The sequence below is a fragment of the Carcharhinus amblyrhynchos genome, chromosome 4, assembly GCF_965287045.1.
Source record: "Carcharhinus amblyrhynchos chromosome 4, sCarAmb.v2.hapA, whole genome shotgun sequence".
In the NCBI taxonomy this organism is placed as follows: domain Eukaryota; kingdom Metazoa; phylum Chordata; class Chondrichthyes; order Carcharhiniformes; family Carcharhinidae; genus Carcharhinus; species Carcharhinus amblyrhynchos.
In genome coordinates, this window is record NC_137327.1 from 22208742 (window position 1) to 22223987 (window position 15246).

Here is a 15246-nt window from a genome sequence, read left to right on the forward strand (position 1 = left end):
ACGGAGAGTTTGTCTGTAGGGGATGGCTTCTTTAACGTGTTTAGGGTGGAAGTTCCCTGCAGCACTCTCCCTTTAATTTGGAGCCTATTGCTATTCCTCAACTTTGCTTAACAGGATCTTCTTCTAATCTCCGTCCTTGGCCCTTACCTGGGATCAGTTTCTGTCTCACGCCCCGCTTTTGGATCTTCTTTGATTAGGACCATCTCAATGTCCCCAACCCACTGTCTTGCTTTCTCTTCAATGGCACTCCTCTTCAATCCATCTGAACTATAGTTGCGCAATATTTCACTTCCTTGCTTCCTTTTCTTCTGCGTATGTGCAAAGTTAGTTCCCAGTCTGAAGATGAGTCACTCTGATCTAGAATCCCATCGTCCAAAGCCCTTGATGATTGTTGAAAGACAAATGTCATAGCCATTTTTCAAAAAAGTTGGTCAATCCACAACTTTGACAGAGTTACTCCAGTTTTCTGATCACTGATTTTGGAATAGTTTTAGAAGATATGCTGAGAGACAGGCTAGTCTGTAGCATTAATGAGGACAAAATTCAGTGTCAGTTGTTGGGGGAAGCCATGTTTATTTACTTTTCAAAAGCTCTAGGGATTTCTCAAGGTACTGAAATCGCTGCTAGCCATGTCAGAGCTATTCAGCAGGCGAATGGCAGTGCCTAGACGTGGACACTGCACCACATGTAGAAAGAAGCTTCCAGAAAAAAAGTTGAAGCAGTGTAGTATTTTAGGTGTTGAGGGCCACACTTTGCCAATCATTACAAGTTTATGGCCACTGCTCGTCACCAATGCAGCAAGAAAAGGCACTTGGAGTGAAACACCTTATGATGCCCAACTGCCAAAATCCAAAAGTGTAGGGTCTAGGCTAACTTCATATTATCTTAGATTTTGATCTGTTCCCTAACACCAGGAATAATTTTAAACCAAAGTGATCCAGTATCTTGAGTTGTGAGATTGCAAAACAGAAGAGCTGCTCACAAACACCAAGACCATATTTGGTTGTGATATGACCCCAAGTCAGGAAAGGTTTCAGAGTCAGCAAAATTGCCAATTGGTTCCGCTGTGGAAAGGGAAGAACCACCTTCATGTACAGGTTCTCCATTTACCTCTTAACTGACAATTCCTAATGCATCATGACAAGATTCACCAGTGGTAATAACATAGGGGACAAACATCCGCATAGTTAAGACATTACTTATGTTATATTTCTGTCTTGATGGGGCATTGAAATTTAAAGTGGAAGTAGTACGACAGAGTTCTTGTTAGCCTTTCTCCCTTCTGAGCATGTGCCAGCTTTGGACAGAGCTTCAATCTGCAAGAGAATCCTGCAAGTCCTGACCTGTTCTACTGATCCCGTTTTCTTTTACCACTTACCTGGTCTGGCCTACAAGTGACTTAAGACCCACAGAAATATGGCTAACTCTTAAATAGCCCAGCACACAACTAATTTGTATTTCTGTAATTCCCTCCATCACTGTGGCATGGTAGATAGCAAAGCTGTCACGTAGCACCAGGGACCCGTGATCAATTCCTGGCTTGGATCAGTATGTGTGGAGTTTGCACATTCTCCGTGTCTGTGTGGATTTCATCTAAGAGCTCAGTTTTCTACCGCAATCATGATAAATGTGCAGGGTTATGGGAATAGATGAGGGAAAAGTAGACTTGCAAAGATCTTTTGGAGGGCCAGTGCAAATTCAATAGGCCAAATGGCCTCCCTCTGCACTGTAGGGATTTTAACAACACTGTGGGTGTACCTACACCTCAGAGATTGGAGTGGTTCAAGGAAGTAGGTCACTACCATCTTCTCAAGGGTAACTAAGGATGGGCAACGACACACACAACCCATGAACAAGAACTGCAGGGAATTCACTGATTTTAAAGTGACCAATCAAATTTATTAAACTATTTACAGCCTTTAAGGCATCTCCGGATGCTTTTGAACTCTAAAACTTGGCAAGGACCTGGTTAGAATTATTATCTTTCACTCCACAAGTAAGCTGGCAACATTTGACACAAATTTGAACACGTGCCAAGTTATTCAGAGTTCAAGTGCTGCTGCAAACAAATTGGGTAATCAAGCTGAACCTCACCATCTATATTAAATTGCTTCCAGGAGGCTTAGTCAGGCTAGGAAATTCAGACCAAAGTGCTACATGTTTATTAAAGATCAGATTTGAGCAGCTTGCCAGAAGGTTATCTTGGGAAAAAATTTAGAATTGCATGTACAAATATTAATACTTTATCTCAAGTTGAGTTGATAGAACTTAGACAGATTGCCTATCCTACAGAAAGGGCAGCACGGTGGCACAGCAGTTAGCACCGCTGTCATACAACACCAGGGCCCCAGGTTCAATTCCTGTCCTGGGTCACCGTCTATGTGGAGTTTGTACATTTTCCCCGTGCCAGCGTGGGTTTCCTCCGGGCGCTCTGGTTTCTTCCCACAGTCCAAAAATGCACAGGTTGCATCGACTGGCCACACTAAATTGCTCCTTCGTACCAAGGGGACTAGCTAGGGTAAATGCATGGGGCTGTGGGAATAGGGTCTGGATGGGATTGTGGTCAGTGTAGACTCGATGGGCCAAATGACCTCTTTCTGCACTATAGGATTCCATCATTCTAAACAGCAAATGATTTGTATTGTTTCCCAGGCGCAGTCTCAATGTCTACCCCTCCCCATTTAGCATCCCATAACCCTGCCCCAAGTGAAGAGAGTCCCTGGCTTCCAAATCAATCCAAAAGGTAACTTTTCAGGACCTGGGACCAAACTCAAGTTTTTGGAACAATCTGACCCATAATTTTTTGTTTCAAATAAACAAATCCAAGACATTTAGAAGAGAATAAAGCCACAAAGTGCACAAGTTTTCAAAAAAAATCAAGTATTATATGAAGACCAGAATGATCTGCAATTTACAATATCTATCTCATTCTCTGCAATTCAGTGTTAATGAAGTATATGCGAATTAACAGGCAAACTATCAATGGCAGATGCAACCAAGACAGGTCCTATGGATTTCACAGCCACCCACCCAAATGTCAGTAAAATTCAAGTCAACCAACCTTACTGAAACTCTTACAAGAGATTCTTAAAGATATCACGCAAAAGATTGCCCAAACTCCAATGGTCCCAAAAATGGTTTCAATCTTGTCTCTCAAGACTCCATTCTCCAGGATTCCCAATTCTGCACTCCAGCAAGAGCTCAAAGTACAACTTCAACTTTTCAGTCACCCCATGAGAATACCAATGCTCCAAAGGGTTATCTTTGCCCAGTGGCCCAAAGCATGTAGATGCTAGTGGCATCCTCTTAGCACAAGGGTTTTTCTTCAGTTCTCACCTCGCACCTTTTTCGCTACGTCTACGATTATTAATAGAGGCCTCTCCCTGACCCTTGTGGAGCTTTCTCTGAGACCTCTTCCTGTTCCACGCCTGTAACTCTTCTCAATGATGGCATTCCAGACTCTGGGTGATATGACTGGAGTTTTCACGTCTTTCTATTGTTTCCTCTTTTACTTAGGTGCACTGCTATCAGGATTGTTGCGCTCTTGAACTGCCGGATTGCACATGTGGCACCCACTCCCAGTCTGCTGACAAGCAAAACTTCTGAGACTTGATGGAATTTATAGTTCTTGACTCCCAGTCCATAAGAAACTAAGCCTGGCTTAAATCAGAAATTACACTCACATACTCTCCCCCCTGTTTTTGTATTTTCTTCAATTTCTCAGTTACCAATTTTTTGTTTAAAAATGCAGTAGACAATTACTTCAATTCACTCCTTGTGGCAAAGATTACCATTGTTTAATAATTTCTGCATGAAAAAATTTCTAACATCTCTCCCACACTTCTATCGAGCATTTGGAATTGTTGAACTCCCCCGCTTCATCATAAACACTCCAAGCAAAGTGTTCATCACCCCAACCCTCCATTCATCATCAAAACCCCTCTTAATGTTAAACACTCTGATTTCTCTGCCCAGGGAAATCAGAGTCTCTCAACTTCTGTAACATCCTTCTATACCAATGATGTACGCGCTCTATGGCTTTAATGTGCTTTCTATAATGGTTGCCCAAAACTGCATAGTCTTCTCACTACAGCCTCAATGTACTGGATAAACTCTTCATTACTTCAATCTTAAACCCAATACCCATGAGTGTAAGACAACATTCAACTGAACTTGTATGATCTTACCTACTCAGTCATACTTGCAGAAAATGTATTTAAAACAGAAGGTCTATTGCTCCACACCTTCCAGTGTCTGTCCACTGATTTTTTTTACTCCTATCCCTTGACATTTTTTCTCCCAAATACATTACCACACATTTACAGTAATTTGCATTTGCTACCTATAAGTTTTGTTAACTTGTCTGTGACTGCCTTAAGTATTTTTTCATAGTTCCCCCATATCATTTGCCAAACTTCCTACTTATACATCACCAAATTTCAAGATCATGTCCCCTATGCCCAATTCCAAATCATTTATGCATTGGACAACAAAAGTGGACCAGCACTGATCCTAGGGTGCATTTCCAAACCTTCTCCAGTCCAAGCCACACCCAAACTCAGCTGCCAGTCCATTAATCAACTTGCTTTCCATGGTGCCACACTGCCTTTTGTCATTAAAGGCACTACACAAAGGTAAGATATTATGAAGTATCTTATTCGATACCTTCTGAAAATCCATGTACGCTACATCTACTGCTTTGGTTTTATCTGTCACTTAAGTAACTTTACACTAGAGATCAATAATATGCTTATCAAGTTGATAGCAATTTTAATTAGGTTAATCTTGGATGATTCAACTAACCACCACAATCTCCAGGTTGACAGGTCGACATTTGAATCAATCCAGAAATAACTGCTAACCAGCCAAATAAACTTGTTCATGCTTCCTACGATGTCACAGCACCAAAACCAGTTAACCTATCCAAGTAAAAGTTAGAAAGTAGGATTTGAAGAGGTTATTGAAAAGAGTAATCAACTGTGTGGCCATAACTTCAATACTGTAGTTAGTTTATAAATTAATCATAACTAGACTTACTTTTTAAGTTCAACTGTGACTTTTCCAAGGTTTGGTCACTCCCAGTAATACTAGAACTGGCAGTTGCCATGACATCACACCACTCTGGGGAGGAAAAAAAGACATGTTTCAGCATGTCAAATTAAATACTGTTAGTTTATGGCTGCACTTCATTGCAACAAGTTCTATCTCTCAATTCTAAGTTTCACTGATTCTCTTTCAGCTGGTCCATCACAAAAGCTGGTGCAAACTTTACAAATGGTAATCAAACTGTACACCAAATGCTGACCTGCTAATATAGTCATAAGCTTTAATTAAAAGAGAAAAACTATTAGATAGACTGCATAAATAATTGCAGTTGGACACTTTTACAGCTTATCGCAATACATAAGCCAGATTAATACTGAAGACAAGTTTCTTCAAATATAGAACCAGAGATTACAATTAAAGGGGAAACAAAGCAAACATTTTTTCCTTCAATCCATGAAGCACAATAATTCAAGCGTAACAAGTCAAATGGATATCTCTGCAAAAATGTGGTTTATAATTAATGTTTTGGAATGTAACTTTTAGACTTGAAAATTGAAGTGTGAAATGGAAAAACCTGGTTAAGAAACGGATTTTAAAAACCCCACATAAATATAAAAAAATTCATCAAGCCTAGGTTTAATTAACCTACATTAATCTCGCATGGTCAAGAGTTGATAGTTTAAAAACCTACACAACATTTGACCAATTTCTGGACTTTGGGTAAAATCTCCATAAAAGCTAAATGCTAGCAATTCCAGAAGAGCTTCGCAAAATTCCATTAGAAATATAAATTACTCATATGGGTCACAGAATCAAAGAGTTCTATTGAGGGTAAAATAATTCATTTACATTGCTGTGTGACAACACCCCAAAGCATGCAACATCATTTTGAAAATGGGGGTAAAAGATACCTTTGTCTAATTTACTCAGTGTGAGTTTGTTAATAGAAACAAGCAGTCAGTTTGGGAACAGAGGCAGTTTGTGTTCATCTAGGGGTGCAGGTTGTAGCTCACCAAGCTGAGAAAACAAATGTCAGTTATGCCACATTTCAAGCAGAAAGAATAGAACTTCCTCCTTCACCACATGAAATGCAGGTGGGTCAGTCTGGATTTCATGAGGGGGGAAAAGCAGCTGGAAGATTTGCTTGTTAATAGCTAATGAAATAAACTTACAAGGTTCACAGTGTCTTGTGGTCTAAAGCAGCTAGCAGAGTTAGTTTGGAAAGCTGCAGAAAGACAGTTGGGTATTTGCTAGCAAAAACCTGAGACAAAAATATGAGGCATCTACAGTTGCGAGGTTGATAAAGAGGTTGTGGGTCTTATAGCCAAAATGTTAATGAAAGAACCACCACAGAATCTTGAACACTGAAGAGAAATAGTGAATTCCAGAGAGCTGTAACATACCTTTGGGCTAATCCCCGGAAAACTGAATGAACCTTCAAGATTTCATAACGGCACTCTTGGGGGATGGCAGGGAGTGAAGTAATAAATACTGAATTTCTAGCACAAGTCTTTATAAGCCACAGTGTAAATTTAGTGGTGCGTTTATTTAATTCCTCTTCATATACCGTCATAGTTTTTGTTTGAAAGTGTGAAATCTTATAGCATAATTATCTGATAATTGCAGAATGTTTGGATTTATTCATTAAACATTAATTATTTAACAATATGTAAAAGATATTCAATGAGTTAGGAATCCTTAAATTACTTCAGCTGATATTTTTAAAACTTGAAGTTGGCAGATTATCAGCATCATAAATTTTGAGCGAATTCATCTCACCCCACAGATCTTCAAATGTTATCTAATTGGCTAAAAACTGATAGCGATCCACTGCAACAGTTGTTACAAGAGTTGGTATTTCTCCAAAACAGTCAAACAGATTTGTAACATTTCTGATTGCCATCTATTTATGCACAGTGACCCAAGCCTTGATGCAATTGCTGAAAAATACCTAACTGTCTTTCCACAGCTTTTCAAGCTAATTCTGCTCTTCTGTTCAGTGATTAGAACATGGCACTCGGTTCAAGGTGAATAGCTTTGGACAGGACATGGATAATGTCTTTATTTTCAAGCTACATAAAAACTCAGCTCAGCAGGCAGTGACATCTACCTCAGAGGGCAGCAGAAACACTTTTAGGTCAGGATACAGGAAGATGCATTTAGAATTGTCTTGCATCAAATCTGCTTCCAGTTTACATGACAGATGCATACATCTGGCTTTCTGACTATAATCTGAAACGTGAAAACATCAAGTTTCCAGTTTAATTGCTGATTTCTCAGCTCATGATAAAAAAGTTCAATCAAAAATGTTTCCAATCATTTACTGAGCCAAAATGATATCTATCCCAATACCAGTTAATAACAGTTGTAAAGCATACAGCAACAAAATTGTATCCCTTCATCCTATGGTGAGACAGAAACTGCTTGTTTTGTTCAAAAGTGACCCATTGGCTAACTGATACTCACCAATTTAGTGAAATCAAAACACTAATTAACACCCTACTTCATCACAAATAATAAGAGAAACAAACTGTTGCTAAAATGGTTCATCTGGTGAAAATGACAACATGAAAACTAAAGTGCCTCCAAGCTTCTTTCAAGGAGTTCAGTTAAGTCACAGGAAACGCAGCACCAGATCTCAAGTTTTGACCCATTTGTTTTCTAATGTTGACTGAGCTGGTGTGTATTTTCAGTGATTCTGTTTTATATTTTGTGTTTCTTCTACATTTAAATTTGTACGAACAAGTTATTTCAAATTTTAAAAGTGGCTCAGATGGTTGAACTCATCTCTAAACAGAATCATAGAATCCTTACAGTGCAGAAAGAGGCCATTTGGCCCATCGACTCTGCACCGATAACAATCCCACCCAGGCCCTACCCCCAAATCCCTATATATTTATCCGCTAATCTCTCTGACCTACGCATCTCAGGACACTAAGGGTCAATTTTAGCATGGCCAATCAATCTAACCCGCACATCTTTGGACTGTGGGAGGAAAACGAAGCACCCGGAGGAAACCCACGCAGACATGAGGAGAATGTGCAAACTCTGCACAGACAGTGACCCAAGCCAGGAATTGAACCCAGGTCCCTAGAGCTGTGAAGCAGCAGTGCTAGCCACTGTGCCACCCTTTTTAAAATGAATCATTTCAGTTACATTTCACCCCCCACTTACCCTGGCCGTTCCACCAGCCTGTCCCTTTGAAGTTTAACACTTTCCTCCTCAGAATTATAGGTCTTTAGCACATTAGCTTGGTTGACACTTCAGTGCAATATTGAGTGCATTGCTTCCATCATACAAAAAAGCATATTATCTAAATGGTGAGAGTTTGCAGGGTTTTGAGGAGCAGAGGGATCTGGGTGTCCTAGTGCATGAATCACAAAAGGCTCGTATGCAGGTACAGCAAGTATTTAGGAAATGCTAGAATGTAGATTGTTAGAACATAGAACACTACAGCACAAACAGGCCCTTCGGCCCACGGGTTGCGCCGATCACAACAGCACCTACCAATCCATAGACCTATCTATAACCCCCAATCCCATTAAATCCCATATACTCATCCAGAAGTCTTTTAAAAGACCCCAGCGAATTCGCCTCCACCACCACTGACGGCAGCCGATTCCATTCACTCCATTCACTGGGGCACTCCACTGGTGACTGACCTCCATGCAGAAAAAGACCCATCCACAACCACTCTCTGCCTTCTGCAGGCAAGCCAGTTCTGGATCCACAAAGCCAAAACCCCTTGGATCCCATGCCCTCGCACCTTCTCAAGAAGGTGTTATTGTTTGAGAGAATTGATTACAATAGTATGGAGATAATGCTTCAATTGCACAGGGCACTGGTGAGACCATATCTAGAATACTGTACATACTGGCATCCTTAAGGCGAGTTATATATGCTTCAAAACCATGAGGTTTACTTGACTAAAAACAGGGATGGGCAGGTTGTCTATTGAAAAAAGATTGGAAAGGTTAGGCTTGTATCCACTAGAGTTTGGAAGAGTAAGAAGCAAATCAATTGAAATATACAAGATTCTGAAGGGTATTGACAGGACAGATGGGGAGAGGATGGTTCCTCTCGAGAGATAATCTAGAACTCAGGACAGAAAGGAGGAGAATTTCTTTCAGGATCATTCATCTTTAGAACCCTCTTCCTCATGAGGCAGTGAAAGCAAAGTCTTTGAATATTTTAAAGAGAGACATAGATAGATTATTGATAAGCAAGGGGATGTAAGATTATTGGGGAAAATATGAGAGGATACAATCAGATCAGCCATGATCTTATTGATTGGTTGAGCAAGCTAGAGAGGCCAAGTGGCCTGATTCTAGTAATTGGTCATATAGACATTCGGCACAGTATAAATGCAGACATTTATAGTGAATATTTTGTTTCTATCACTGGACATGCAGTCTGTAGAACAGTATTGGTAAAAATTGTAAAAAATGAAGTTACAGGAAAATATTACAAGATTATTAATATTTTCATTTTAAATAAAACTGTATTTTACTCCAAAAATTGAAACTGCCTAACAATTCCATATTTTGAAATAAGGTCATGATGATTTTTGTTTCTGCAGGATTTTGACAAACATTAAAACATTATTATAATACAAATTTATACTGTGGCCACTCACTTTCCAAACTCAATCACCAATGTTGCTTTTGCATCCCAACTCCACTTCTTAGCCCAAAAACTCACTTATCTGGGAAAAATCAGGCCAGCCTCCCTTAACTAATCATTTAATGGAAGAATAATCAACAAAAAAATTTTCTCCACAGCAGTGCAATTTTTAGGGTATTCAAATACTTAGTGAAAAATGTCATTCTGGCAGAGTAGAGCTACATCTTTGCCAGCTGAGGTCAGGATTTAAGGCAAGTTAACATACAATTACATTAGCACAACGGTACCCATTGAAACAATTAATTCTATGAGAAGAGAAATGCTCAGAAAGAGAATTTATATTTTAAGTGACTTAAAGGCCACGCATTAAAAGTGGAACTGGTTTGTCGAATGATTTTTCTTTCTTCTGAGAAACTCCAATATATTTAGTGCAGTTCACAAAAAAAACTGATGGCTCATGTTTGTAACATGGTTTTTTTTCCCTACAATGTAATGTTGAAAATAATGTTTACGAACGGAGCACAAAGCAATTTGTTGAAAACAAAACACACTAACAAAGAGGAAGCCACTTACGTTTGGGTCGGATTTCTGATAGAGTAACTCACTTAATTCCATGTCTCTGCCTTCACCTCACAGTCCTGCATTTTTTTCCTTTTCTGATAAATATCCAATGCCCTTTGGAATGTTATGATCGATTCTGCCTCCAACACACCAGATCCCAACCACTTGCCAAAAAATGTTTTTCATGTCACCATTGTTTCTTTTACCAATCACCTTAAATCAGTGCCTTCTGACTCACAATTCTGCCATAATTGCTTACAGCTTTTCCGCAGCTACTCTGTTCAGACCCTTCATGATTTTGGACACAAGCAAATCTCAACTTTCTTTTGATTTACTATTGTCACATGTATTTGTGTATAGTGAAAAGTATTGTTTCTTGTGCTGTACAAAGGATACCATTTGTAGAGAAGGAAAGGAGTGAGTGCGGAATTTGTGTTACAGTCATAGCTAGGGTGTAGAGAAACATCAGCTTAATGTGAGGTAGGTCTATTCAGAAGTCTGATGGCAACTGGGAAGAAGCTGTTCTCGAGTCACTTGGTACATGTCCTCAAACTTCTACATCTTTCTCCCAGTGGAAGAGTATATCTGGAGTGTGTGGGGTCCTTAATTATGCTGGCTGCTTTTCCAAGGCTGCAGGAAGTATAGACAGTGTCAATAGGTGGGAGGCTGGTTTGAGTGATGGACTGGGCTTCGTTCACAATCTTTTGTAGTTTCTTGTGGTCTTGGACAGAGCAGGAGTCATACCAAGTTGTGATACAACCAGAAAGAATGCTTTCTATGAGCACCTGTAAAAGTTGGAGAGAGTTGCAGCAGACATGCCAAATTTCCTTAGTCTGAGAAAGTAGATGCTTTCCTAACTACAATGTCAACATAGGGGGACCAGGACAGGTTGTTGGTAATCTGGACAACTAAAAACATGAAACTCTCAACCATTTCTACTTGATCCCCTCTCTGCTTCCTGAATTTGATGACCATCTCCTTTGTTTTGTTAATATTGAGGGAGAGATTATTGTCGTTGCACCAGTTCATCAGATTCTTTCTCCAAGTTCCTCTAAGCTATCCATGTAACAGAAGCTCCTCACCCTTTGAACCATTCTCTTGAATCTTTTCGCAACCTCCCTGATGCCTTCAGATCTTTCCAAAAGTCTGGTGCCCAGAATTGGGTGCAATATTCCAGTTGAAGCCAAATCAAAGTTTTAGACAGACTCATCCTAACTCCATTGCTTTTGTCTCACTGATAAATCTCACGATCCCAGATGCTTCATTAACCACTTCTTCCTTGCTGTGCCGATCATTTGTGTGTACATATACCCCAAGGTCCCTCTGCTCCTGAACCCTACTTTAGAATTGTACCCTTTATCTTTTGTCTCTCCAAGTTCATCCTACCAAAATGAATCACTAAACAGCTTTCAGCATTAAATTTCATCTGCCACTTGTTCACCCATTCCATCCTGCCCACGATAAAGGTCAACAAGAAAGTGGACGATTGAAAATTGTTCTAAAAATCCAATAATTGGGCTGGGTCAACCTGTATTCAAATATAAACGAACTCTAACATGGGCGTGGGTGGATGTCACTTTGAAATATCATTAGCATCCGACAGAACGAGCATGTCTTAAACTCTTGCATCTTCGCAACACAGCACATATCACCTGCTTGATGATTTGTGCTCTGTTGCAAGTAGCATATGCACTGGTAGGGTGAAAAATGGCGGCTGATTACTAATACGAAGATAGCATGCCATGGCTAAAATTTGTGCTGGTGGCGGGGCAGGTGAGTTGCCACATTTAGGCAAAAATGATTTTGGAGACTGGAAAAATGTGGTCATCTTGTATGCTAGCTCAACCTGGATGTGTGATTTATGGTATGTCCTCATGAACATAACATGGAATTCAGAGGTTAAATACTATCCTCATCACACTTCCAAGTTTCATGTCTTCTGCAAATTTTGAAATTGTGCCTTGTATACCGAAGCCTGGGTTATTGATATACATCAGGAAAAGCAATGGCCTGAACATCAACATCAGGGAACACCGTTATAAACCTTCCTCCAGTCTGAAAAACAAACATCCATTCACCACGACCATGTTCTGTCACTCAGCCAATTTTGTATGCACTTATGCCTTTTATTTCAGGAGCTCCAAATTTGCTCACAAATCTTGTGACACTTAATTAAATGCCTTTTGAAAATCCATTACACAACACTACCCTAATCTACCCTCTGTTACATCACCATAGCATGAGAAGCCTCCACGTGCAAATCCCTTCTGATGCTAAATGTCCCACTTCTCCCATCACTATTTATAAAGACTCCTGAATTCCACTTTATATTCACTGCCTTATCCACCCTTTGTGCTTCTTGTATTTGCTTTTTCAAATCTCCTCCAGTTCTCTAATTCTCAATTGTATTATTAATCTGACACCTGCCATATGCATCACTTTTCTACTCCATTTTACCCTTTCATGTCATCCACAAAGCAGTGGATTTGTTTACCGTCTCTTTTGCAATCATGCAAATATTCCTCTTCTTTAAAGATAGCCCATTGTTCAGTTTTAGTTTTGTCAACTAACCTTCGATTCCATGGAAAAGGACTAATTTTGAAGGAATCAGCAGAACTCGAGGTTGATGTGCATTTTTAAAAGTGGCTGATTTGATTGATAGAATATGTATGGATTTACAAAAGGCATTCAATAAATATGCTGGCTCAAATGAAGTTAACTTATGAATGCAGGCTTATGACTAAGAAAAGTAATAAAGTCTCCATAGTCCCACATGACCACAGACTACTGTCCCCTTGAGGGGGAGAGCTGAATGATGGTAATTTAATCTGAGGATCACCACACCTCAGGTGAACTGACAGTAAATGCCTGAAACAATTATGTCATAAATAAGGACAGAATACAAGAGTAACAATGAATTTATGCACAAGACTGCACAGATTTGGACAATCATGGGACACTGAAACCAGATAACAGACTGTTACAGTGACAAGCTAGAGGCAAGTTAATTATGGCTCTGCTCAACAAGACCATCCCAGCTAAAAACAGCACAAGGTGAGCCTGCCATGTTGATCTAGACAAACCTCAATTAAAACACAAATTTTCAAATCCTCACAGTGGCACAAGAGAACAAATAATGCACATAAGCAGATAAACTGATGTGAAGACAGCAGTGGGATTGACATGGCTGGGTAAAGATGGGCCAGCCCAGGGCTGTGGGGTTTTTGACTGGGCACTGTTTACTGCACATTAAAACCTATGTGCAGTTCTGTGAGGAACACAATAAAGCCTGATAGTGATCAGCACGTGGTGGAGACAGGGCTGTGAACGTGGAGGTCTCTAATCATTAATCTGCACATAAGGAGTGGAACTCTGATAGTTGCTGAACTCTTGGATTTGGAACAGATGTAGTTCTCCAGCAGCAGGGTCCACAACGGTGCATTCCATTTTAGGGTCCAGTCTGTTCACTTCACTTATGAGACAGAAAAAGTTCTTCAAACATGGACTATCCCAACCTGTCCTGACCAGAAAACCTAATGGGACCATTACCCCTGCAGTTAAGCATAGAAACTAGCAGGAGGAATAGATCCTTCAAGCATGCTATGCCAATCATTGTGATCATGGCTGATCATCAAATTCAATATATGATGCCCCACCCCGTACATATCCTTTGATCCATTTAGACCTGCCATCCTACACAAGCATGAATTTCTTTTCTTGACATCCCCCGGCACAGTAGCACAGTGGGTAGCATGGCTACTTCATAGCATCAGGGACCCAGGTTCAATTCCTGGCTTGGGTCACTGTGTGGAGCTTGCACTTTCTCTCCGTATCTGCGTGGGTTTCCTCCAACAGTTCAAAGACATGCTGGTTAGGTGCACTGACCCAAACAGGCACTGGACTATAGCAACTAGGGGTATTTCACAGTAACTTCACTGCAGTGATAATGTAAGCCTTACTTGTGACTAAAAAATAAACTATAAGCTAATCAAGCGCTTTAGGACAGAACAGTGAATGACTGGAAAGGAGAACTATCACAGCTTCTCAAGAGCTTGCAAGGTTTAACAGCAACATTGGTCATCTCAGAGAAACCCAGCTGTCGACAGAAGACCAGTCAAAACAGGAAGGAAAGGATGTACTTTCTTCTGGAAGGGAAATTAGAGGAGGATTACTGTATCCACAGAGCTGGATTTACCATCAAACCTAGTACCACAATAGGCTTCCAAAAACTCAACTGACACATGACCTTATGCCTTCAGCTTTGTGGAAATAATGGACCACAAATCAGGACAATCCACAATCAATTTTACTGACAAATCCAAAGATCTTTTGTACAGATCTGGATCCTGTACGGAAGCCATCCCAAAACAAGACTAATTGCTTTTCTATTCTATGACAAAAGTGAGTAATGTCACGCTTCCCAACATTATACTCCACCTTGGTACCCACTCAATCAGTCTCTGTACCCTCTCCACAGCCTATCTTCCCATCTAGATTGGGATCAGCAATAAACCTAGATGAAGTAACAGGAAGTAATATATCAGTCATTTATACAGATTGTAAATAGCTGATGCCTCAGCACTGATCCTTGCAGTCTATTCACTGCCTACCAACTTGAAAAAGCCCAGTTTCTGCCCACTCTGTTTACCAATGCCCTACCCATGCTAGCCCCAACTGCATTTCCCTCATCTCATCTATTAACCTTTTGTGTGGCAACTCATTGAATACCTTTTGGAAATCCAGGTACAGGTATACTACATTTACTTCACTCTGCTAGTTACATCCTCAAAAATACCCTATCAGGACTTCCTGTTAGTAAAGCCACGTTGACTTGTTTTAATCGTACTATGTTTTTTGAAGTATATTTTTAATCTTTGTTTAATATATACCACCATTTTCCCAAAAGCTTATATTTGGCTAGCTGGCCAGAGATTCACTGCTTTTTTTCCTCCCTCCTTTCTTGAATAGTAACGTAACATTTGCTAACTTCCAATTTAATAGGAATGTTCCCACCTT

General features: G+C 40.0%; 1 protein-coding gene across 3 annotated transcripts in view; it reads right to left on the reverse strand.

Annotated features, from left to right (window-relative positions):
• The window catches only part of wwp2 (WW domain containing E3 ubiquitin protein ligase 2), a 214609-nt gene that overhangs the window by 189204 nt on the left and 10159 nt on the right, over positions 1 to 15246 (reverse strand). For all 3 annotated transcript variants that reach the window (XM_080186797.1, XM_080186798.1, XM_080186796.1), the window contains exon 2: positions 5038 to 5121. In XM_080186797.1, coding sequence (XP_080042923.1) covers positions 5038 to 5107 — 70 coding nt within the window. In that variant the 5' untranslated portion in view covers positions 5108 to 5121. The remainder of the gene's footprint in view (positions 1 to 5037; positions 5122 to 15246) is intronic.